This window comes from Hypanus sabinus, chromosome 21, assembly GCF_030144855.1.
Source record: "Hypanus sabinus isolate sHypSab1 chromosome 21, sHypSab1.hap1, whole genome shotgun sequence".
Taxonomy (NCBI): Eukaryota; Metazoa; Chordata; class Chondrichthyes; order Myliobatiformes; family Dasyatidae; genus Hypanus; species Hypanus sabinus.
Genome location: NC_082726.1, coordinates 65,923,888 through 65,950,760, shown reverse-complemented (window position 1 = coordinate 65,950,760; position 26,873 = coordinate 65,923,888). Strand labels below are relative to the sequence as shown.

General features: G+C 41.0%; 1 protein-coding gene across 1 annotated transcript in view; it reads right to left on the bottom strand.

The window, feature by feature from the left end:
• wdfy4 (WDFY family member 4) overlaps positions 1-26,873 on the bottom strand; it is a 306,893-nt gene that overhangs the window by 178,068 nt on the left and 101,952 nt on the right. Inside the window, exons 24-32 of the mRNA XM_059946114.1 lie at positions 23,919-23,989; positions 18,052-18,213; positions 16,859-16,950; positions 16,656-16,755; positions 16,367-16,572; positions 11,576-11,745; positions 5,285-5,425; positions 3,462-3,632; positions 2,404-2,580 (exon numbers count right to left, since the gene is read on the bottom strand). Of these exons, the coding sequence (XP_059802097.1) occupies positions 2,404-2,580; positions 3,462-3,632; positions 5,285-5,425; positions 11,576-11,745; positions 16,367-16,572; positions 16,656-16,755; positions 16,859-16,950; positions 18,052-18,213; positions 23,919-23,989 (1,290 nt within the window). The remainder of the gene's footprint in view (positions 1-2,403; positions 2,581-3,461; positions 3,633-5,284; positions 5,426-11,575; positions 11,746-16,366; positions 16,573-16,655; positions 16,756-16,858; positions 16,951-18,051; positions 18,214-23,918; positions 23,990-26,873) is intronic.

Sequence of the window (26,873 nt, the reverse complement as noted above, 5' to 3'; positions counted from 1 at the left end):
AATTTGGTTGGCTTCAGAACGAAATGGTTGAAGGGGAGTAGCTGTTCTTGAACCTGGTGGTGTAGGACTTCAGGCTTCTGTACCTCCTGTGGAATAGTAATCGTGAGAAGATGATGCGGTCTGGACGGTGGGGGGCTTTGATGGTGGATGTTGTCTTCTTGAGGAGGTGCAGGGTCAACTACACTTTGCAACTTCTTACATTCCTACAAATTGCTCTACCAGAACATGATGCAACCTGTGTGCGTGTGTGTGTGTGTGTGTGTGTATACATGAGGGGTGTATGTTCATGGCCTAAAGGTAGGAGCACAATTATTTTTCAACATAGTCCCCTCCTACATTTACACACTTAGTCCAGCGGTCGTGGAACATACGGATCTTGGACCTCCAGAAAGTGTCCACAGATGGGTGATTGATAGGTTCGTGGCCTAAGGTAGAAGGAGATGAGTTATTAACTTCAAACTTTCTGCATAATCACTCAAAGAGTTGACCTGCATGTGCCTGTAATGAGAGCTGTATAACTCATCTCCTTCTATCTTAGGCCACGAACTTATCAATCGTCCATTTTAATGGCCCCTTTTAGCATGTTATTTTACAATTTATGAGGATTGTTTACTGCTAAATCATCTCCACTGCTCTGCTTTTGGGTCAAGCCAACTCTACATCACCTGACATATTCCTATCGTCATTTACTTTGTCCTTAATCACCAGCCCAGTGTGTGACCAAGAATCACCAATTCTATAGAAGAGTGAAATATTAATAGTTGAAATATTAATCAGTATAAGTCAGGGCATAGTCCAGAAATGTGTCAGTAAAAATATACATCAGTACACACCAGTACTGTCTCACTATGGCAATAATTTCCAACACAAAACATGAGAATGTGTGGTACATTTAAACAGTAATTAATAATTTTTCTATCTGTAATTGTATAAGTACTATTTTCTTAAGGTGTAAATGTAAAAATAATATTTCTGCCTGGACTATTAATGCTTGCCTGATTTTTAACTTCAGTCTACAATCTGCCTTTAATTTCTGATTTATTGAAATAAAGCAATGATAATTTGTAAATGAATGAGTATATTACGTATCGTAAACATAGAACACAGAGGACATAAAGCCATGTCCTCTTGTACTGAGCAGTGGTGCCCTGGGGAAGAGGCATTGGCTGTCCACTCTATCTATTCCTCTTAATATCTTGTACACCTCAATGATGTCTCCTCTCATTCTCCTTCTCTCCAAAGAGTAAAGCCCTAGCTCCCTTAATCTCTGATCATAATCCATACTCTCTAAACCAGGCAGCATCCTGGTAAATCTCCTCTGTACCCTTTCCAATGCTTCCACATCCTTCCTATACTGAGGTTACCAGAACTGGACACAGTACTCCATGTGTGGCCTAAACAGAGTTTTATAGAGCTGCATCATTACCTTGCACTCTTAACCTCTATCCCTCGAATTATGAAAGCTAACACCCCATAAGCTTTCTTAATTACCCTATCTACCTGTGAAGCAACTTCCAGGGATCTGTGGACACTTACCCCCAGATCCCTCTGCTCCTACACACTACCAAGTATCCTGCCACTTACTTTGTACTCTGCCTTGGAGTTTGTCCTTCCAAAGTGTACCACCTCACACTTCTCCGGGTTGAACTCTATCTGCCACTTCTCAGCCCACTCATGCATCCTATCAATGTCTCTCTGCAATTTTCAACAATCTTCTACACTATCCACAACACCACCAACCTTTGTGTCATCTGCAAACTTGCCAACCCACCCTTCTACGCCCACATACAGGTTGTTAATAAAAATCACAAAAAGTAGGGATGCCAGAACCAATCCTTGTGGGACACCACTAGCCACAACCCTCCAATCCGAATGTACTCCCTCCACCACGACCCTCTGCTTTGTGCAGGCAAGCCAATTCTGAATCCACCTGGCCAAACTTCCCTGGATCCCATGCCTTCTGACTTTCTGAATAAGCCTAATAAATAAATGTGGCATGTCATCATTTCAAGGCAGAGGAATATTTTTTTTTAATTTAAAGATAGAGCGCATAGTAAACCCTTCCGGTCCTTCAAGCGACACTGTTCAGCAATTTACCCCTAGCCTAATCAACAATTACTATTAACAATTAACCTACTAACTGGTACATCTTTGGACTGTGGGAGGAAACTGTAGCACCTGGAGAAAACCCACACATTCCATTGGGAGGGTATAAAAACTCCTTACAGATAACTGTCGAAATTGAACTTCAAACTCTGACACTCCAATCTGTAATGCATCACATTAACTGCTGTGCCACTGTGGCAGTTAGCATTATGCTGCATGTGTAAGTACAAACAGGAACTGCATGAAAGTAAGATAAAATCTCAGAACATTGTATGGGAATGAAATGCAGTTACCCACCTCGATCAGAATCTCCACCGGATGCTGCATCTTGTTTGCAGGAATGTTGAACAGGCTGTCCAGAAGGAGAAAATGGATGAAATCTTTCACGTGCTTCAGGGCAGGGTGGGTGTTTATTTGGAGCTGTGTGTCAGCTTTACAAGTTGCCTTTTCCTGCAGTGGTTTTCCTGAAACAGCCTAATCCATGGGATACATGCAAACAAAAAGGCATCCGTTTGAACAATACTGTCCTGCTTCACCAAATCCTTCATCAAAATTGACGTTAATGTGCATGTTAATTCTCATATAAATTTGGGTGTATAGAGTGCATCTGAGATAAACCAATTATGCATCAGCTTTTAACACAAGACATTCTACAGATGATGGAAATCTTGAGGATGCACACAAAATGCTGGAGGAACTCAGCAGGTCAGACAGAATCTCTAGAAAGGAATAAACAGTCAACTTTTCAGGACCCTACACCCTTCATCAGAACTGGAAACGATGAGGGAAGAAGCTGGAATAAGATGGTGGGAGAGGAAGGGAAGGAATATAAGCTAGAAGGTAATAGATAAAGACAAGTGGGACAAAGGGGGTGAAGTGTAAAGAAGGGAGGTGATGGGTGGAAAAGGTGAAGAAGGAGGAATTGGATAGGAGAGGAGAGTGGACCATGGGAGAAAGGGGAGGAGAAGGGGCACCAGGGTGATGTGACAGGCAGGTGAGGAGTAAAGAAGAGGTAAGGGAGGATCCAAAGCACAGAATAGAAGAAGAGGGAGTGGGAGGTGGAAAAATTATGGTAAGTTAGAGAAATCTATGATTAAACCTCAGAACTGGTCTTTATTAGACATGGATGTAAGCTACTAATGCCAATTTCTTGCTAACATACTGGCTATATACTTTAAAGTTGTTTGTGCTTCCAAGATTTGAGGTAATTTTTAGCTCTGGTAATAAATCCAAGCTGATTGATGACTAGTCAGCCAGAGGACATTAAAGTACGTCTAAGTTTATTTTGAGATTTGGTTCACAATATTTAAATGGAATGTCAAAACCCATGGATAGTGAGTCGTATTGAATCATACCATATGACTGGATAACTCATCCATATGAAAAGCAGCAGCAGACAAGCCCTGAAGAAACTCTGCAGACTTCCATAGAGGGTCCATCGGGAACCAGTTGTAGGCAAGAGAAAAGAACTGCATCACGCTGTTCGGGTAGGTGACCTCCCAAGAGTCTTCAGTTCCTGAAACAGGCTATGAGCACAATTCCTATTACTGTTTGAAGCAAGCCACCATTACTGACTACTGTCTGATCGGGAATTGCAAAGCCCTACCAAGGATCGCGAAGACTGCCAATAGGATCATCGGGGTCTCTCTTCCACCATCTGAGTTATTTATCAGGAATGCTGCATATAAAGGGACCTTAGCACTGACAATAACCACAACCCCCCCCCCCCCCCCCACAATCCATCCAGCAATCTCTTTCACTCCCTACCATCAGGCAGGAGGTACTGTAGCATTAGGACAAGAGCTGTTAGAATTGGAAACAGATTCTTCCCCCAGTCCGTTAGAATACTGAACTCCCTACCTCCATCCAGCTCCTGTCACTTATGAAGCACCAGTATTGTTATACTGTTTACTGTATAATTTATGTTATAAATGCATCTTATGCTAAACGTCAATCTTCTGGATTATATTTTATTATTTGGCAATATTACCTTAGTTATTATTTGTGTGAGTGAAGTGTACTGTATTGTGCACTTTGGTCTGGAGAAACAATGTTTCGCTTGGCGGTATATATGTTTATAGATTGAATCACAATAAACCTGAGCTTGAACTTCATGATTTTAAACCATAGCAATCAATGTTCTTCCATGTTCAAGCTACTGTATAGACTAACCTGATAATGGTACTGCACAAGTCCTCGAGCCCTAGTCATAGACTCACAAAGTTATTCAGCAAGGAAACCAGTTCTTTGGCCTCACCACTCCATACTGATCAAGATGCCCATCTCAGGTAGCCCATCTCCCCGCCACCAAGGACATCTTCAAGAAGGCAATATCCATCAGCATCTGGAACAAGCCCTTTTCTTGCTACTACCATCAGGGAGAAGCCCAAAAACCCATACTCAACCATCTAGGAGCAAGTTCTTCTCCTCTGCCATCAGAATTCTGAACAGTTCATGAACCCATGAACACTACCTCATTATTTGTCTTTTGCAATATTAATTTATTTTTTAACTTATATCAAGTTTTACGCATTGCACTGTATATGTTCATGACATGCATCTGTGATAATAAACCCATTCTGGTATGGATTCTGATGGTCCATTTGCCCGCCTTTAGCCCAGATCCCACTAAACATTTCCCATCCATGTATCTATCAAAATATCTTAAAAAGATAGTGTACCTGCCTAACTGCTTTCTCTGGCAACAATAACTCATCGGGGTGACTGATAAGTTTGTGGCCTAAGGTAAAAGGAGATGAGTTATTAACTTCAAACTTTCTGCATAATCACTCAAAGAGTTGACCTGCATGTGCATGTAATGAAAGCTGTATAACTCATTTCTTTCTACCTTGGGCCACGAACTTTTCAATCACCCTTCTGTGGACACTTTCTGGAGGTCCAAGATCTGTATGCTCCACAATCACTAGACTAAGTGTGTAAATGTAGGGGGACTATGTTGAAAAATAAATGTGCTAGGTTTTCTAAAACTGACTCCTTCTACCTTGGGCCATGAACCTATCAGTCACCCCTTGTATATACATTAAAGCAAGCAGTTCAGATCAGATCTTTTGGTTCATCTGTGGAGTGTATCTCCGCGGTATTCAACAATTAAAGTGGTAGGTTTATGATTTGCAATCCAATGTTTAGAGCATGTTTAAACACGTATGAGTTGGCTCACCTTGCTTAATATGGTTCTCACCATCCTGAGTAGGATCAGAGCAGCTTCAAGGCACAACCCATTCTGGATTTTTATGGACTTTTCCTTTGCGTTTGGTCTCACTTGTTCAAGAAGCCAAGTCATCCTTGTGTCAAGGTCCAACTAGATGGAAAAATCATGTTTTAAGTACACATTGGATTACCAACATCACAAAAGCAAATTATATAACTTTCCATCTTTCTAATAGATTTGTGTGTTTTCTTTTGAGACAACATTAGATAATCCCTCCAATAGTTGAAAACCATGATGGTTCAATACCTGACACACTGGCTATTTTTCCAAACACTCCCTATAAACTTAATGGGAGCCAATTCTCTGTATTCACCAAGGCCCCATTTCTTGTACTTTCATGAAACTCAACATTTCAGATTTAAGATTCAGATTCATGTATTTATCACATGTACTTCAAAATACACAGTGGAATGCATCATTTGCGTAAACAACCAACACAGCCTAAGGATTTGTGGCGTTCCCCAGGGGGTCAATATTGGGACCACTACTTTTCACATTGTTTGTCAATTATTTGGATAATGGAATTGATGGCTCTGGGTCAAAGTTTACGTATGATATGAAGATAGATTGGGGGGGGGGGGGGGGTAGATAGTGCTGATGAAGCAAAGTGATTGCAGAAGGGCTTAAGCAAATTCAAAGTATGGGCCAAAAGGTTGCAGATGGAATACAGTGTTGGGAAATGCATGGTAATGTGTTTTGGTAAAATGAATAATAGTGCAGACTATTACCTAAATGGGAAGAAGGTTCAAAAATATCAGATGTGCAGAGGTACTTAGGAGTCCTTGTGCTAGACTCCCAGAAGGTTAATTTACAGGTTGAGTCTTTAGTTAAAAAAGCAAATGCAATGTTGGCACTCATTTCAGGGGGAATAGAATATAAAAGCAAGGAGATTATGCTGAGGTTTTATAAGACACTAGTCAGACCGCACTTAGAGTATTGTCAACAGCTCCATATCTCAGAAAGAATGTTTTGTCATTGGAAAGAGTCCAGAGGAGGTTCATTCTGGGAATGAAGGGATTAACATATGAGAAGCGTTTGGCAGCTTTGGGCCTGTACTTTGTACTTGCAGAAATTTGGAAGAATGTGGGGGGATCTTATTGAAAGCTACTGAATGTTGAAAGGACTCGATATGGTGGATGTGGAGAGGATCTTTCCTATGGTGGGAGTATCCAGAACTAGAGGGTACAGCCTCAAAATTGAGCGGTGAACTTTTAGAACAGAGGTAAGGAGGAATGTTTTTATGCCAGAGAGTGGCAAACGTGTGAACTGCTCTGCCACAGACTGCCATGGAGGCCAAGCCCGAGGATATATTTAAGGCAGAAGTTGATAGTTTCCTGATCAATCAGGGCATCAACGGATATGGCGAGAAGGCAGGCGTTTGGGGTTGAGTGGGATCCAGGATCAGCCATGATGGAGGAGCAGAGCAGATCGATGGGATGAATGGCCTAGTTCTGCCCCTGTATCTTATGGTCTTATGGCCTAAGATAGAAAGATACAGCTCAGTAACACACACAAAATGCTGGAGGAACTCAGCAGGTCATGCAGCTTCCGAACAGTTCTATCGTCCATGTGCCTATCTAAGAGTCTCTTAAATTTCCCTAATGTACCTGCATCTACTGTTACTCCTGGCAGTGTGTTCCGCACATCCACCACTCTCCATGTAAAAAACATACCTCTGGCATCCCCCCTCTATACTTTCCTCCCAACCCTTTAAAATTGTGCCCCCTCATATTAACCATGTCTGTTCTGGGAAAAAGTCTCTGGCTCTCCATTCTATCCATTCCTCTTATCATCTTGTACACCTCTATCAAGTCACATGTTTCAGAAAGTTTTGATGTTAAAAATCTTTAGTGTTTTTTTATATTTGTCACCAATCAGAGTAACAAAATGTGATGTCCAGTCTCAGTCTTTGCCAATTGTCCAGGAGGCAAGTTAAAATATCGGATTTTTTTATTAAAGCTGATGCTGAATTTAAATTATCTGCAATTTCATGTTATATTTAGAGTCATAGTCATAGAAAAATACAGCACAGAAACAGGCCCTTTGGCCTATCTAGTTCATGCTAAACCATTTAAACTGCCTTGTCCCATCAACCTGCACTAGGACCATTGCCTTCCATATCCCTATCATGAACGTACCTGCGCAAACTTCTCTTAAACATTGAAATCAAGCTTGCATGTACTACTTGCACTGGTATCTCATTCCACAATCTTTTTACCCTCTGATTTAATGAATCATTTTCTACCAATACCATATCAAAATGTTGTATAATAAAATTTCAGCAGTTTCCATTCTATCTCTGTATGATGTGACAGGTCAATAGTGCTCAAAGAGACAGCAGATTGACCCAATGCGTTCATCTATACAGAAGATGGATGAGGGGAAGGAGTACAAGCTGGTAGGTGATAGGTGATGCCAAGTGGTTAGGGGAGGGGAATGAAGTGTGAAGCTGGGAGGTGACAGGTGGAAAACTGCCTTCATCTATCACCTTCTAGCTTGTTTTCCTTTACCTCCCCCCACCTTCTTATTCTGCTTTTTTTCCCCTTCCTTTCCAGTCCCAGTGAAGGGTCTCAGCCCAAAATGTCGACTGTTTATTCCTCTCCATCGATGTTGCCTGTCCTGCTGAGTTCCTCCAGCATTTTGTGTGTGGATTTCCAGCATCTGCAGAATCTCTTGTGTTTATGATTGTGATGTTAATTCTGCACTCAAATACAGATCCCTGTTTAAAAAATGCCATCCTGCTGGGAATCACACGCTGCTGTCTACTTCATGGGTTTAATATTTCGTCAATTAGACTCAAAACACCAATCACTGCTACACCGTACCCAGCTGAGACACCTAATTACCAGCACAAGACCCGTTCCCTGCACCAACTGCCTTCCATGTCACTGACTAAATTATTCTGCTTTACAGACCTCTCAGCTCTTGCCCCTCAAAACGATAAGCAGGTTTTTGGAAGTCAGAGAGACAAGTAGTTATTGTCATAATTACTAAAACAAGATAATAAGATGCCATTCCAGGCACTTGTAAATATGAGTTTTATTTGTCACATGTATATCAAAAAATTAAAACATTCAGTGAGATGTGTTATTTGTGTCAAACCAAGTCAGCGAAGATTATGTTGGGCAGCCCACGAGTGTCACCATACTTGCAGCACCAACGTAGCAACCCACAACTCACTAACGTTACTGTACGTCTTTGGAGTGTGGGAGGAAACCAGAGCCCCTGGAGAAAACCCACATGGTCATGAGGAGAACATACAAACTCCTCACTGACAATGGTAGGAATTGAGCCCCAGCCAGTAGTCACTGCTGCTATAAAGCAATGGCTTAACCGCTGGTACTGTGTTACCCAAGTATTCCTTACAACATTTGTGATCATTGTAACCAAGTGTTAACCATACAAGTCTTACAGAATGTAACATTAATATGGAGAGGAACCCAATAAATCTATTAATAACATTGACATAAAAGGAATAATGGTAGCGTTGACCTGAGAACTAGTGGGAGTATAATGTTGCTTCTTTAATATAACATCATTTCAGAAACATCACATACAGAGCAACCAGGTTTGGAACTTAAGTGCATATGACTGCATCTCAAGATTTCAAAGTTCAAAGTAAATTTATAATCAAAGAACGTACATGTCACTGTATGCAAACCACCTTGAGATTCATTTTCTTTAGTTTATTTAGGGATACAGCATGGAACAGGCCCTTCCAGCCAATCGAGCTGCACTGCCCCTCAACCATCAATTTAACCCTAGTTTAATCACAGGACAATTTACAGTGACCAATTAAGCTAGTAACTGGTATGACTTTGGACTGTGGGAGGAAACCAGGGCAACCAGAGAAAACCCATGCATACCATGGGGAGGGCATACAGATCCCTTGCAGATGACTTCAGGATTGAATGCCAAACTCCGATGCCCCAAATTGTAATAGCATTGTGATAACTGCTACATTACTGTGGCCTCACAGGCATTCACAGTAAATACACAGAAACACAATAGAATCAATGAAAATGCACACAACAAATATGAACAAACAACTAATGTGCAAAAGACAACAAACAGTAGGTGAAAAGGAAACAAATTTTCAATTCCCTGGATAGATTTGTTGCTGTGTTTCATATATGATAACTTCCTTTGTTGCTAAACATGACAGTGTTGGAGTGGGTGGATGGGAAAGGGCTTCTACTGTAACGAAATCCAATTTCCCTCGGGATCAATAAAGCATGTCTGTCTGTCTGTTATTGCTTGTGCTGCTGTTGCATAGTTGTCGTGTTATGTTGCTGTTGCATGGTTGTTTTGTTGTTACTGTTGTGTTGCTGTTACTGTGTTGTTACTATTGTTGGATTGCTGTTGAGTGGCTGTTGTGTTACTGTTGTTGTGTTGTTACTGTTATGTTCTTGTATTGTTGCTGTTGTATTGTGTTGCTGCATTGTTGCTCAGTGGTTGTTGTGTTGTGTTGCTGTGGTGTTGCTGCTGTTGTTTTGCTGTTCAGTGGTTGTGTTGTTGCTGTGGTTGTTGTCTTGTTGCTGTTGTTGTGTTTTTACTGTTATTATGTTGTTTTTGTTGCTGTTGCTGCTACATGTTCTTCTGCTGAATTTATGGACATGCTATATTGGCACTGAAATGTGTGCCCCCAGTACATCCTTGGGTGTAACACGCAAAATGCCAGAGGAACTTAGCAGACCCGGCAGCATCTGTGGAAAAGAGTAAAGAGTTGATGTTTCGGGCGGAGGCTCTTCATCAGGCCTGGAGAAAAAGCTGAGGTCAGAGCAAGAAGGTGGGATGAGGAGAGAAAGAAGGACAAGCACCAGAGAGAGGCGATGGACAGGTAAGAGCTGTCTGGTGTTTCAACCCTTCCCTTTCTTCTACAGTCTTCTACCCTTCTCTGTCAGATTCCTCCTTCTCCAGCCCTTTATCTCTTTCATCAATCGACTTCCCAGCACTTTACCACCCCTCTCCTTCTCCTGGATTCACCTATCACTACTACCTTGTATTTCTTCCTTCACTGCCCACCTTCTTACTCTGTCTTCTCGTCTTTTTTCTCCAAATTGTTGACTGGTTACTCTTTTCCATAGATGCTGCTTGATCTGCTGAGTTCCTCCAGCATTTTTTGTGTGTTGCTTGGATTTCCAGCATCTGCAGTATCTCTCATGTTTGTACATCCTTAGCACAAACAATGCATTTCACTGTATGTTTCGACATACACATGGTAAGTAAATGTGAATGTGAATTATCAGCGGTGGTATCCTTTGGAAGAAGCACTAACCTGTTTTTTACCAGTTCAATGGATCGTAAAAGGCCAGGGAAGAGCAGGGAAATCCTGGGCAATGATAATCATCTCTCAACCAATATCATCTAAACAGATTATCTGCTTATTTCTCCCTGCCGTGCCGTGTGTGGCACTTTATATGATAATTAGTTGCATGCTTCTCATCATCTTCACAGTGAGCACACTTCAAAAGTGAAACGTCAGCTTGGAAGTGCTGTTGACAAACCACAATGTCAACATAGTACTTCCCTCATAGTTCTAGCCCACTAAAGATGTGCTGGATACATGCATCCAAGCAGCCTGATCATAAGACTGTAGACATAGGAGCAGAATTAGGCCATTTGGCCCATCAAGTCTGTTGCACCATTTCATCATGGCAAATTTATTTTCCCTCTCAACCCCATTCTCCTGATTTCTTCCTGTAACCTTTGGCGCCAATACCTACCACCATCTGCTTTATAAATACCCAATGACTTGGCCTCCACAGATATCCATGGCAAAGAGGTCTGCAGATTCACTACCTTCTGGCTAAAGAAATTCCACCTCATCTCTGCTCTAAATGGACATTCCTCAATTCTGAGGCTGTGCCTCTTGTCCTTGACTCTCCCACTGTAGGAAACATCTTCTGCATGACCATTCTATCGAGGTCCTTCAAAATTTGTTAGGTTTCAATGAGATCCCCACCTCATTCTTCTAAACTCCAGAAAGTACAAGCCTGGAGCCATCTAACACTTCTCATAAGTTAGCCCTTTCATTAGTGGAATCATTCTTGTGAAACTACTCCGGATCCTCTCCAACGCCAGTACATATTTTCTTAAATAAGAGGCCTAAAACTGCTCATAATACTTCAAGTGCAGTCTGACCAATGCCTTATAAATTGCCAGTGTGTCAATCACTTTAAAATAACAACATTAACAAAAAATTGCAAGGCTTATTTTGCACAAGTAGTGAGATTTTACCTCCAAATCTTCTGGAATCTCGCTGAGTGGCTTCTGTAAGACAAGTGCAGCCAAGAGAACATACAGCTGCGGTATGGCAACGTGATGATTCAAAAACATCTGGATCATTTCCAATCCAGGAACCAGGCATGGAGTCTTAGTGCAGGGAGGGGGCTGAGATTTTATATTGTCTGTAACAACAGATGAAAAGTGAACACTCATTTTGTTTAGAGGAACACATACAAAATGCTGGAGAAACTCAGCAGTCAGACAGGATCTATGAAAGTAAATACCATAAACAGTCAACATTTCAGACCGAGACCCTTCATTAGCTTTCTGGAATCATTTATTATTGTGTAATATCTGTGATCAATTCCATTGTAGTTAAGCATGAACTATGAAATACTGCTGTGGCATCAATTGTCAAGGAGTTTGCAGACAAAAGGTAAGGTAAGGGACAAACTATGACAGCTCTCTCTAAGTCCATCACAGGTATGATGGGCTGAAGGACATCTTCTCTTCAAACTTTCTATATCTCACGATGTTTCTTGGTATGGAAACTCATTCATTGGCAATATGAGATATTTTCAGAATCAGAATCAGGTTTATTATCAGAGGCATATGTCATGAAATTTGTTAACTTAGCAGTAGCAGTTCAAAACAATACATAATATAGAAGAAAAAATAATAAATAAATAAATAAATAAATAAATAAATAGATTACAGTATACATATATTGAATAGATTAAAAAATTGTGCAGAAACAGAAATAATATTTTTAAAAAGTGAGGTCGTATTCATGGGTTCAATGTTCCTTTAGTAGTTAGACGGCAGAGGGGAAGAAGCTGTTCCTGAATCACTGAGTGTGTGCCTTCAGGCTTCTGTATCTCCTACCTGATGGTAACAGTGAGAAAAGGGCATGTCCTGGGTACTAGAGGTCCTTAATAATGGACGCTGCTTTTCTGAGACACCGCTCCCTAAAGCTATTCTGGGTACTTTGTTCTGAGTTTTATCACTGAGGTTAAGTCCCAGACAATGTCAAATATGCATTCCTTATTTATTTATTTATTTATCTATTTATTTATTTATTTATTTATTTATTTCGAGACATAACACAGAATAGGCACTTCCAGCCCTTTGAGCCATGCTGCCCATCAACTACTGACCAAGCCTGACTTAACCCTAAACTAATCATAAGACAACTTACAATGGCCAAATAACTTACTAACTGGTACATCTTTGGACTGTGCGAAGAAACTGAAGCACCCACAGAACATACACACATTCCACAGGATGTACAGAGACTCCTTACAGATGACGTTGAGATTGAACTTTGAACTCTGACATCTTGAGCTGAAATAGTGTCACGCTGTTACGTTACCATGGCACCCGAATGCATAGCACTGAAAGAGAGGCAGCTTCCCTCCAAAGTATTTTCAGCCACAACTTTTACAAATTATTATCATTGTAAAAACTCTTTAAAATATCATGCTGTGAATTAAAGCTGGAGCTTTTAAATTGTTAACTAAACTCTGATTCTGTTAAGTAACTCCAAGAATGGTCATTTTGTCTAATTTATTAGATTCCTTAATAATAAACTCTTTCAAATTCTGTATTTAGATTAATTAAACATTATTTTTCAATGTTTAAGGGTTTTTCTGCTTTTGTATTAATTAATGTTCCATTGTTCATTTTGCTGTCTGTGAAATATTTTAAAACTAGAGTTTGCAAGTTTTTAAAAATTGTCTGAAAAAAAGTGACACAGTAGTGTAGTGGTTAGCACAAAGCTTTACAATACCAGTGACCTGGTTTCAATTCCTGCTGCTGCCTGTAAGGAGTTTGTACATTCTCCCCGTGACCATGTGTGTTTCCTCCGGGTGCTCTGATTTCCTCCCACAGTCCAAAGATGTTCTCGCTGGTAGGTTAATTGGTCATTGTAAGTCATTCCATGATTAGGCTTGGATTACACTTGTGATTGCTGGGCGGTATGACTTGAAGGACTGGAGGGGCCTACTCCATGATATATGTCAATAAAATAAAAACAAATAAAATAAAATTCTTCAATGTGATTGGCTGCTCCGACTACCTGCTGACATATTTCACTGGGCGCCAGGGCTGCACTGTGATTAATATGTGACAGCAACTAATACTAGGGAGGTTGAGCAAGCTAGGGCTTTTCTCCTTGGAGTGAAGGAGGGTAAGAGGTGAATTGAAAGAGGTGTATGTAATGAAAAGAGACATCAATAAAGTGGACAGCCAGCACCTATTTCCTAGGATGCCAACGGCTAATATGAGAGGACATCTCATTAACGTGAGTGGAGGAACATGTAGGGGAGATGTCAGAGGTAGGTGTCTGCTTTTACAAAGAAAGTGGTGTGCACTGCTGGAAGATATATTAGGGACATTTAACAGACACTTAGATGGAACCACATGGATGATAGAAAAATGGAGGGCTATCTGGGCGGAAAGGGTTAGATTTGGTCTTAGAGCATGTTAAAGTGACAGCACAACATTGTGGGCTGAAGAGCCAGTACTGTGCTGTACTGTTTGAAGTTTTTTCTAAAGGAAAAGCACAGGTTTGTTGAAGCTTTTGGGAGCTATCTGACAGCAGCATTTAACACCATCTTCACTGCACAGGCCCCAGTCAAAGACCTCACCCACCCTGGATATTCTCCCTCTCCATTGGGCAGAAGACACAAAAGCCTGAAAGCACATACCAACAGGCTCAAAGACAGCTTCTATTCTGCAGTTATAAGTCAATTGAATAGTTCTCCGGTGCAATAAGATGGACCCCTGGCCTCACATTCAACCTTATTATGACCTTGCACCTTATTGGCTGCTTGCACTGTACTTTTTCTGTAACAGATTATATTAGATTAGTTTTATTGGTCACATGTACATTGCAACATACAGTGAAACACTTCATTGTGCATCAATGACCAGCACAGCCTGTAGATTGTCCTGGAGGCACCCTGAGAGTGTTGCTACAATTTCAGTGCCAACAGAGCATGACCACAACTTTAACACTTTGTTTTGTGATCTGTTATTGTTTGCAATGCACTGAAACTGCTGGAGGAACTCAGCTGGTCAGGCAGCATCTATGGAAATGAATAAACAGTCGATCTTTTCGGCTGAGACCATCAGGACCGGAAAGGAAGAAGGTGGGGGAGGGGAAGGAGGGCGAAATAAAAAGAATCCAGAATAAAAAGGTGGTGGAGGGGAAGGAGGGCAAGCTGGAAGGTGATAGCTGAAACCTACTGGCTGATGAAGAAGGTGTCTGATAGGAGAGGAAGAAAGGGAAGGAGCAGGGACACCAAGGGGAGGTGATAGGCAGGTGAGAAGAAGAAGTAAAAGGCCAAAGTGGGGAATAGAAGAAGAGGGAAGGTCAAGGGAAAAAAATTCATCATTAATGAATTAATTTGTTGCTCTGGATTCCAGCATCCACAGAATCTCTTGTGTTTTTCTTACTGTTTTCCCCTCAAAGCACTCTGTAATGAAATGGTCTGCATGGACAGTATGCAAGACAAACTTTTCACTGTACCTCATTGAGATGCTAATAATAGGCCAATTCCAATTTCAACTCACTGACTACTGTTACTTTCCCGGGGCTTCATGCATGGTCCTTCTTCCCTGTACTCCAATTTCTGTTTGCCTTACCTGTTCGTTATAAGTGACAACTGGTTTACAGACAAGTGATTGAATTCTGATCTTGCCAGGGTTGTATATGGCTCTAATCTGTGCAGTTAGAACCCTTAGTGGAGTGGTTGACATAGCACAGGCATAAAGACATAAAGACTATCTCAGTATCTAAACCAGAACCGAATGAAACAATTTATGCAGATAAGACTAATGAAGCTAATTTGGGTGGGTGTGGTAGCATAGTGGTAAGTGTAGCACTTTACAATGCTAGAAATCCACTGTCTGTGTGGAGTTTGTACGTTCTCCCCATGCCTATGTTCCAAAGGTGAATGGATTAGTAGGCTAATTGGTCACATGGGTTTAATTAGGTGGCACGGGCTTGTTGGACGGGTAAGGCCTGTTACCGTGCCGAATCTCTAAATAAACTTAAAAGAACAAGGAATAAGAGGAAGAAAACAATAGAAAGAGTGAGTAGTTTCATGTTCCTGGACATCAACATCGCAGAGGATCTATCATGGGCCCGATACATTGATGCAATTACGATGATGGCACAGTAGTGTGATTCTACTTTGTTAGCAGTTCGAGGAGATTGGTATGTCACCAAAGACTCTTTCAAATTTCTATAGATATATGGTGGAGAGCATTCTGACCAGTTGCTTCACTCATGCACACAATCGCAAGAGAGTGCACTGTCTTGTAGACTCAGCCACTTCCATCAAGGGCACAACCAACCTCACCACAAAGAATTCCTTCAAGAGGCAATGTCTGAAGAAGGGAGCATCCATCAACAAGGACCCTCTCCACCTGGGACATGACATCTTCTCATTCCTACCATCAGGGAAGAAGTACAGAAGCCCTTAAGACCCACACTCAAAACAGAAACAGCTTCTTCCCCTCCACCATCAGATTTCTGAATGGTCCATGACCTCATCCACATTATTCTCTTAATTTATCTCATTTATACTAATTGTATGTCTTTGCACTGTACTGCTGCTGTAAAAGAACAAATTTCTTGTCGAATGATTCCTCCATTGGTCAGAGTTGACCCATGGATATTGCGTCCTAGCAGGCCAGGGCATCATGTCATATTCGTCAGTGATACTAAATCTGATTCTGAATCTACATAATTATTGATAAGATGAAAGCTCTGGAGTTATTTGTATTAATACATACCCATTAAGATATTGCAGTCTGCTGTACTGTTTTCCAGCCAAACATTCCCTGCCATGCCTTCTCTGAACTTAGCAAGTAGCACTGGGTTGTACAGGAAGTGAAGCATTAGTCTTGTACTCAGGATCACAGTGGTAGGGTGAAGGTGTGCTTGCAAGAAGAGAAAGAACCAATCAGGCCCCAGAGACGTGAACATTTTCTCCTGATCTCTGACAAAAACAATATGGAGAAAAGATCATTTAGGTTAGAGGGGAGGAGTTTGACAAATAATAAAACTTAAGTGAATACATACTTCAAATTCATTTTGAGGTGATCTGAACTCAAGACATCCAAAAGTGTCTTCAACAGCTGATTTCTTAGCCATATTGTCCTTCCAGAAACTTGATTTATGACTTTAAAGAACAAAGGAATTGATAGACTGGGTTTAGTATTTGTGAGAGACTGAAAGCACACACTTCAACCATATAATTCTTTTAAATAAATTAGAAGTCTCACCATCAATTGATGGATCAGAAACAGTTTCCAGAGAAATAAATTTTTCACTCATCGAAGCTGGAGGCAATGTGTAGATAAGGAAGAGTCCAATCCTTTAATACAGAATATTAAATATTTCAATAGTAGTTAACCTTTAAATAAGTCTCTAATTAGACTGCAGTTCTATTACAATTTAAGTCACTCACTTAATGGGTAGCAAAGAAATAACAACATGCTTTCACTCTGTACTACACTTGAATTTGTTCCACATTAACTCAACAATAAAAGAAAAAAAATCAAGATTCAAGATTGCTTAATGTCATTTCCAGTTCATGAACAAAATAACACACACACAAAGATAAATAACACAATAATAATTAAAACACACGAACTGTAGATACATTAGATAGCTTATATACATAGATTGATTACATGTACATGAAGTGAAACCAGGCACAGGGGTGTCGAGACAGAAGGTGACTGAAAGGAAATGATAAAGTAGTGGTAGTTCGGGCTGGGGTGTGAAGGGGTGGATTACTGACGGGAAATGTTTATCAGCCTTACTGCTTAGAGAAAGTGACTGTTTTTGAGTATGGTGGTCCACACAAAAACATAACGATGTGTTAGATATAAGAAATAAATCTGATCAAATAAATTGTGATTCTCCAGATAAAAGCAATACAGAAGTAACAGTTAATTCCCAATTGCAAGAAGCCCCTGGACCACCACAGTGTGGGTCAGAAGGGAGAGCGAGAGTCAAGTTTGCTTCCCTGAAGGACATTGTAAATAGCACGCTATTACAAATAACTTGTGGGCTTCCCCCAGCACATCCTTAGGCTGTGCTGGTTGTCAACACAAATGACACATTTCACAGTATGTTTCGATGTACTTGTCATAAATAAATTAATCTGAAATCTGTTTTGAAAGATTTCTTCCAAAAGAACATTTCTATTAAAATGAAAACATTCGAGTAAAATCAAAAGGAACATAAATCCATAAAACAATACCATTGTGATTCATTCATTTATCACATGTTCATTGGGATATACTGTGTTGGCACCAAAGGATATAGTGATACTTGTGGACTGCCCCCCAGCACATTCTTAGGTTATGCTGGTTGCTAATGCAAACAACACATTCCTCTGGTATGTTTCGAAGTATATGTGATAAATAAATGAATCGAAATTTGAATTTGAATCCCAAACTATGATTACCTGAGAAAATCTGTCATATTGAAGCAATTTTCCAGCAAGTGGGCAAGGATAGTTTGCATGAGGTGAACCTTTGTTCTGGTGTTACTTGGATCATTCAGGAGAAAGACAAGAGTCTGTGCCACCTTAAGCCTGTGTATTACTTCAGCATTTCTGCATCCATCACTGCAGGAACAACACATGAACTTGTTTATTCACCACACACCTTGAACTTGAGATCCTATAGTTTATAGAGCACAGACAGTCCAGCACAGGAGCAGCCTCTTCAACTCATGATGTTTGTGCCAAACAAAATACCAAAATTAAACTCTCCTATCTGCCCGCACATGATCCAATCCCCCCCCCCCACCCCGCCTTAACTGGTTTCACCTATCACCTTCCAGCTTCTACTCTTTCTCCTCACTCTACCTTCTTATTCTGGTTTCTTCCCTCCCCTCCCCCCCACTCCCTTCCAGTCCTGGTGAAGAGTCTCGGCCCAAAATGTCGACTGTTTATTCCTCTCCACGGCCTGACCTACAGAGTTCCTCCAGCATTTTGTGTGCATTACTCTGGATTTCTAGCATTTGTAGATCTTTTTTGTTTATGATCCATATCTCCCCATATTCATGTGTCCATTTAAAAGCCTCTTGAATGCCAGTATCGTATCTGCTTCCATTACCACCTCTGGCAGTGCACTGCAGGGTCCCACCACCCTCTGTAATAGACTTACCCCACACATTTCCTTTCATTATTCCCCTTTTTACTGTAAAGCTAGGTAACAGAACAAAGAATTGAGTTTAAACAGAAAAGGATGAGAAAACCCTTTTTGGCGCTACAATAGCATGGCAATTAGCACAGCACTATTACAGCTTGGGGTATCTTCTTCACTCAGAGAGTGGTAGCTGTGTGGAGCAAATAGAAGTGGTAGAGGCAGGTTCAATTTTGTCATTTAAAAAAAATTGGATATGTATATGGACAGGAAAGGAATGGAGGGTTATGGGCTGAGTGCGGGTAGGTGGGACTAGGTGAGAGTAAGCGTTTGGCACAGACTAGAAGGGCTGAGATGGCTTGTTTCTGTGCTGTAATTGTATATAGTTATATGGTATCAGAGTTCGGAGTTCTATCCCAGCATTCTCTGTATGTCCTTCCTGTGGAATATGTGGGTTTCCTCCCACTGTCCAAAGACGTACTGGATAGGTAAACTGGACATTGTAAATCGTCCTGTAGCTAGATTAGGGCAAGATGAGGTTCTCAGGAGTGGCTGGGCAGCGTGACTCAAAGTGACAGAAGGGCCTTTTCTGCTCCGTTTGTCTAAATAAATAAATAAATAGATAAATTGCATATTTCACCACTGATGAGGAGTGAGTCAACTTCTATTAGTGCGTAGTGCGAAGTGTATTGGCTGGCTGCATCATAGCCTGATATGGAAACAGTAATGCCTTTGAACAGAAAATCCGACATAAGTAGTGGATTCAGCCCAGTACATCACATGTAAAGCCCTCCCAACCACTGAGCACATCTGCATGAAACACTGTCATAGGAAAGCAGCATCCATCATCAGAGACCCACACCACCCAGAACATGCTCTCTTCTCACTGCTACCGTCAGGTAGAAGGTACAGGAGCCTCAGGGTGCACACCACCAGATTCAAGAACACCTACTACCCCACACTCTCTTAAATCAGACAGACAGACAGACATACTTTATTGATCCCGAGGGAAATTGAGTTTTGTTACAGTCGCACCAACCAAGAATAGTGTAGAAATGTAGCAATATAAAATGATAAATAATTAAATAATAATAACTTAATTATTCCAAGTGGAAATAAGTCCAGGACCAGCCTATTGACTCAGAGTGTCTGACACTCCAAGGGAGGAGTTGTGAAGTTTGATGGCCACAGGCAGGAATGCCTTCCTGTGACGCTCAGTGTTGCATCTTGGTGGAATGAGTCTCTGGCTGAACATACTCTGTGCCTAACCAGTACATTATGGAATGGAAAGGAGACATTGTCGAAGATGGCATGCAACTTGGACAGCCTCCTCTGTTCAGACACCACCATCAGAGAATCCAGTTCCACCCCCACAACATCACTGGCCTTACGAATTAGTTTTTTGATTCTGTTGGTGTCTGCTACCCTCAGCCTGCTGCCCCAGCACACAACAGCAAACATGATAGCACTGGCCACCACAGACTCTTAGAACATCCTCAGCTTCATCCAGCAGACATAAAAGGACCTCAGTCTCCTCAGGAAGTAGAGATGGCTCTGACCCTTCTTGTAGACGGCCTCAGTGTTCTTTGACCAGTCCAGTTTATTGTCAATTCGTATCCCCAGGTACTTGTAATCCTCCACCATGTCCACACTGACCACTTGGATGGAAACAGGGGTCACCGGTGCCTTAGCCCTCCTCAGGTCCACCACCAGCTCCTTAGTCTTTTTCACGTTAAGCTGCTGATGATTTTGCTCACACCATGTGACAAAGTTTCTCACCGTAGCCCTGTACTCAGCCTCATCTCCCTTGCTGATGCATCCAACTATGGCAGAGTCATCAGAAAACTTCTGAAGATGGCAAGACTCTGTGCAGTAGTTGAAGTCCGAGGCATAGATGGTGGAGAAAGGGAGACAGGACAGTTCCCTAACAGGAGATAACTACACTCAACTTCACTTGCTCCATCACTGAAATATTCTTAAACCAATGATCTCACTTTCAAGAACTCCTTATTTCATTATCTCATATTCCCATTATTTATTGCTATTTATTTATATTTGCCACACAGTTTGTTCACTTCTGCACTCTGGTTGATCTTTCGTTGATCCTGTTAGAGTTACTGTTCTATAGATTTGATGAGTATGCCTGAAGAAAAATGAAACTCTGGCTTGTATATGGTGACATATATGAACATAGATAATTAATTTTTCTTTGAACTTTGAATTTCATCCTTCCAATCTTTCATCTATTTTTCTATTTTGACCCAAACCAGAAGGGGATGGGGAAGGGATGGGTATATGCTGGGAATGCACCTATCTTCGTAACATCAGCAAACTTCACCACAAAGCCATCAATTCCTTTATCTAAAACACCGACAAACAATGTGAAAAGTAGCGGTCCCAATACTGACCCCTGAGGAACACCACTAGTCACTGGCAGCCAACCAGGAAAGGCCCCCTTTATTCCCACTCACTGCCTCCTACCTGTCAGCCATTCCTCTATCCATGCCAGTATCTTTCCTGTAATACCATAGGATAGTTATCTCATTTGTGGCACATTATCTTCTGAAAATCCAAATTAATGACATCCACTGCCTCTACTTTGTCCATGCTGCTTGTTACTTCCTCAAGGAATTCTAACAGATTCTAACAGATTTGTCAGGCAAGTTTTCCCTTTACAGAAACCATGCTGACTTTGACTTATTTTATCATTAGTCTCCATGTACCCCAAAACCTCATCCTTAATATTCGCCTCCAACACTTTTCCACACACTGAGGTTAGGCTTACTGGTCTATAGTTTCCTTTCTTTTGCCTTCCTCCCTTCTTAAAGAGTGGTCAGAAGGTGTTGAATCACTGTGGACAGATCTAAGGAACTGCAGGGATAAGAAGGAGTTGTATACAGACCCCCAAACAGAAGTAAGGATGTGATCTATAAATTACAGTGGGAGATAGAAAATGCATGCCCAAGGGGAATGTTACAACAGTCATAAGGAATTTCAATATGCAAATAGATTGGGAAAATCAGGTTGATGCTGAATTCCAGGAGGGAGAGTTTCTAGAGTGCCTATGAGATGTTGAGCCCACTATTGATCAGCTATTCAGGATTGGGTGCAATGAAACGGAATTGATTAGAGAGCTCAGGGTAAAAACAAAAAATCCTTAGGGGCAAGTGATCATAATACGATCGAATTCACCCTGAAATTTTTGAAGGAGAAGCTGAAGTCAGGTGCATCAGTATTACAGTGGAGAAAAAGGAATTACAGAGGAATGAGAGAGGAGTTGGCCAGAATTCATTGGAAAAGAACACTGGCAGGGATGACAGCAGAGCAGTTATGCCTGGAATTTCTGGAAGCAATTTGGAAGGCACAGGATATATACATCCCAAAGAAGAAGCAGCTTTCTAAAAGCAAGATGACACAACTGTGGCTAACAAAAGAAGTAAAAGTCAACATAAAAGCCAAGGAGAGGGCAGATAATAGAGCAAAATTAGTGGGAACTTAGTTGATTGGGAAGCTTTTGAAAACCAACAGAAGGCAATTTACAAAGTCATTAAGAAGGTAAACATGGAATATGAAAGTACGCTAGCCAATAATATTAAAAAGGATACCAGAAGTTTCTTCATATACATAAAATGTAAAAGTGAGGTGAGAGTAGATATCAGACCGTTGGAATAAAACTGGAGAGGTCGTAATGAAGAACAAGGAAATGGCAGATGAACCGAATAAGTATTTTGCATCACTGTGGAAGACACTAGCAATATGGTGGAAGTTCCAGATGTCAGGGGGCATGAAGTGTGTGAAGTTACCATTACAAACAGAACACTCTTGGGAAACTGAAAGGTCTGAAGGTAGATATGTCACCTGGACCAAATGATGTACACCCACAGGGTTCTGAAAGAGGTGACTGAAGAGATTGTGGTTGCATTAGTAATGATCTTTCAAGAGTAGGTTACATGGTCAGAACAACATTGTGGGATGAAGAGCCTGTAATGTGCTGCAAATTTCTAATCACTAAATTGATCAGCTAATCAGGATTCAGGATAAATTCCTGAAGACTGGAAAATTGCAAATGTCACTCCACACTTCAAGAAGGGAGAGAGGCAGAAGAAAGGCAACTATAGACCAGTTAATCTGATCTCAGTGGTTGGAAAGATGTTGAAAGTCAATTATTAAGGATGAGATCTCAGGTTACTTGGAAGCACAAGATAAAATAGGCCATAGTCAACATGGACAAGGCTCTAAACCTGTGCACTGCATTGTTGCCTTGTACTGGACTGCTACCACAAAACAGTGTGCCATGGTAGGGATGTGGTTAGCGAGATACTTTTACAGTTCAGAGTTCAATTCCAGTGCTGTCTGTAAGGAATTTGTATGTTCTCCCATAACAATAAGGGTTTCATCCAGGTTTTCTGGCTTCCTCCCACATTCCAAAGAGATACCAGTTAGTAAGTTAATTGGTCATTATAAGTTGTCCCCTGATTAGGTTAGGGTCAAATAACATAAGTGAGTTGCTGGGTAGCATTGCTCATTGGGCCAGAAGGGCCTGTTCAATGCTGTATCTCTAAATTAATAAATAACAGATTTTACATCATGTCAGATGGTGATAATAAACTTAATTCTGATTCTGATTCCGCTTCTCAGAAGCTCAAAAGATATTTAGAAGTAAATAAATAATTTCCTTCAAGTCACACACTATTGCAATATGGAGTCAACTTCATCAGTGCTGCACTGATATCCTAGACATGTCCACCTGATACTTCATCAGTGCTGTACCAATATCCTGGACATGTCCACCTCAGCACATCACCACCCTCTAGCCAGAGATGGAAAACAGGTTCCAGCAATTCCAATGTTGACTAAAATCCTAGACCATTAAACTAAGGACCCCTGTGAAGTAGAGAGCAATTTTATGCAGATGTGGCAAGATTTAGGATCCCAAAGCCCTGAAATACAGGAAACAGCACAATTATATTTTTAACACAAGAGATTCTGATGATGTTGGAAATCCAGAACAACACACAATTATATAGTATCAATGTTTTCATGTGGAGAGATACCTAGCTTTTATATTTTCCATCAGCATATACTAATTGAGTCAATCACTTGTCCAGCTCCCCAAAAGGAAAGACATTGAATTAATGAAGGGTCCAATGTTCAGACTACAGTGCCTGACACAGGTTCTTACCTGCTTTGGAGAAGTTCCACAAAGTGTTTGAGAAGCAGAAGGTCAAGTTTCTCAGGTGCATGCGACCAAATCTGAAAAATAAAAAACATCTTTCCATTAATAAAGATGAGTAACCAGTTCAGTATGCAGTGGAGAGAACTACACAGTCAGCAAGTCTTCTAAAAGTGGTTGATGGCCCATCACTAAAGGTACTTAAGTAATGTCCAATTGCAAATGCCAATTTTCTCCCTTACAAAGGGTCAGATCACATCGGCTTCAGACAGCACCCAGCACCTAGCACCTACTGACACTCTGTTCCAAAATGCAAAGTGCTGAGCACCACTGAGCCGGATGCAAGGTTTGGTTGGAGGCTGGGCTGTGGCCAGCTTAATGCCAAGGGTCTACCCCCAGCACATTCCGATAGATTTTGACAAGTGGCAAGGATGGAATGGCACATTGCCAAATGGAAAACAGTTTTCTTTCTGTTTTCTAGTTCCTGGCAGTCAGAGATCAAAAGCTATTAATATTCCACCTGTCTTGGTATCATTACACAGGCTGCCTGTGTCCTTTAGGATCAATTTTAAAATACTTTTAATTGTATATAAAGCTCTAAATGATCCAGCTCCTCCATATATTTTGGGGTGTCTATCCCTTTTTATCCCTAATCATAATCTCAGATCCATGAATACTGGTTTGCTTAGTTTGCTTAGAGCCAAACATATAAGAACTGGTGATGTAGCCTTTTGCTCTTATACACCAAATACCTGGAATACTCTATTAACTGAAGTACGTCAGTCCAGTAATATGGAACATTTGAAAACTCTACTGTCAACCTACTTTTTTAATTTGATCTACTTATAGGGTACTTCATGCCTGTTGAAGATGATTATATTTAACAAATTCGATATATTCGATTAATTTTGTTCTATATAATATTTGTCTTTACTTGTGTTTTTTAATTTTGTCTTGTACATTTATGATTATACTGATTATTTTTACTATCTATGTAAAGCACTTTGAATCTGCATCTTTATGTATGAAAGGTGCTATTTAAATAGTTATTATTATTATTATAAATGAAGTCAGTCATCAAATCCAAGGAAATTAATATTAAAAGTTGTTAGTTACAAAAACAAAAAAGTCTAAAAACAAATGACATTAAACTAAAACAGAATAATGAAAAAAGAACTTTACCTTTTAAAAGACTGAGCAAGCAAGGGCTTTTCTTTTTTAAAGAGAGATAAAAGATAAAGATTTTAAAGTTGGGTTTATTTGTCACATGCACATACAGTGAAATCTATCTCTATTTCATCGATAAGCAATGCATTCCGAGGAGTGCGCCATGGTGGCGCAACAGTTATCACCAAGCCATGACAGCTCGGGCCATTCCAGAGTTCGAGCTCAGTTCCGGCGCTGTCTATCAGGAGTTTGTATGTTGTCCCTGTGAACTGCGTGGGTTTCCACTGGGTGCTCAGGTTTCCTCCCACAGTCCAAAAAGACATATTGGCTGGTAGGTTAATTGTTCATTGTAAATTGTCCCATGATTAGGCTAGGGTTAAATCGGTGGTTTGCTAGGTGGTGAGGCTTGTTGGCCCAGAGAGGCTAGTTGCGCGGTATCTCTAAATAAATAAATAAGTATATTGTGCTGGGGGCAGCCCGCAAGTGTCGGCTCACTTCTGGCGCCAACATACTGTGCCCACAACTCACTAACCCCAATGCGTACATCTTTGGAAGGTGAGAAGAAACCAACACAGTCACCATGAGAACATACAAACTCCTTACCAAAAGCGGCGGGAATCAAATTTCAATCAGTGATCACAGGCACTGTAAAGCAGTTGCGCTAACTGCTACACTATCCTGCTGTGCTTCTTTGGAGCAAAGGAGAATGGGAGGTGACTTGTTGGAGGTCTATAAGATGATAAGAGGCAGAGATAGAATGGGCAGTAGCACCTTTCTCCCAGAGTAGCAATGAGAGAACATAATTCTAAGGTGATTGGAGAAAACTATACCGGGGACATCAGAGGTAGGTTTTTACATGGAGAGTGGTGGGTGAAAGGAATGCACTTCCAAGGGTGGTCTAGAGCCAGATACAGTAGGAACATTTTAAAAACTCTTGGAAAGTCACACAGATGATAGAAAAATGGAGGGTTATGTGGGAGGGAAGGGTTAGATTGATGTTAGAATAAGTTAAAAGTTCACCTCACCACAACATTATGATCTGAAGGGCCTGTACTCTGCTATAATGTTCTGTCTTTGATGTTAACATCTATTTGTAATTTACCAATAATATGTTTCCACTGCTCTTATCTCCACTGACTGGGTAGTTAAAGTAGCTGTTGGCATGCAAGTCAAGGTGAAGTAAAACCTGTCTCAATCCCAAATCTGTGCTGAGCTAGATGAATCAAGCAGGAAACCACATCAGCGCAAAGCTATTAAAGCCTTGGGCATCAGAGTTCAGAGTTCAATTCCAGCATCCTCTGAAAGGAGTTCCTGTGCATCCTCCCCGTGGAATGCGTGTGTTTTCCCTGAGCACTCCGTGTCCTCCCATGGTCCAAAGACATACTGGGTAGGAGCTTACTTGTTCATTGTAAATTATCCCATGATCACTGTAGGGTTAAGTTGGGATGTCAGGGGTTGCTGGGGTAGTGCAGTCCGAACAGCCAGAAGGGCCTATTCCATGCTGTATCTCTAAACAAAAAAGTATTAAAAATAAAGTTTGGCAGTTTGAGTGTGCTACAGCACCCCAGTGTTTCTGCAGTACATGTAGAATACAGGGATTAATTTGTGTACTCTGCCTGTGTATGCGCATGTATATCTGCATGCATGGTTATGTGTATGTGAGCATGTGTTTGCAGACTCCCAGTCACAAACAGAATTATTCCATGGCACAATGGTTTTTAACTCTGCCACGGACAGCCCCAAGCCCGGCTGTGAAAGGAGGACGACTGGGCATGGGGCTACTAACCCCATCCCATA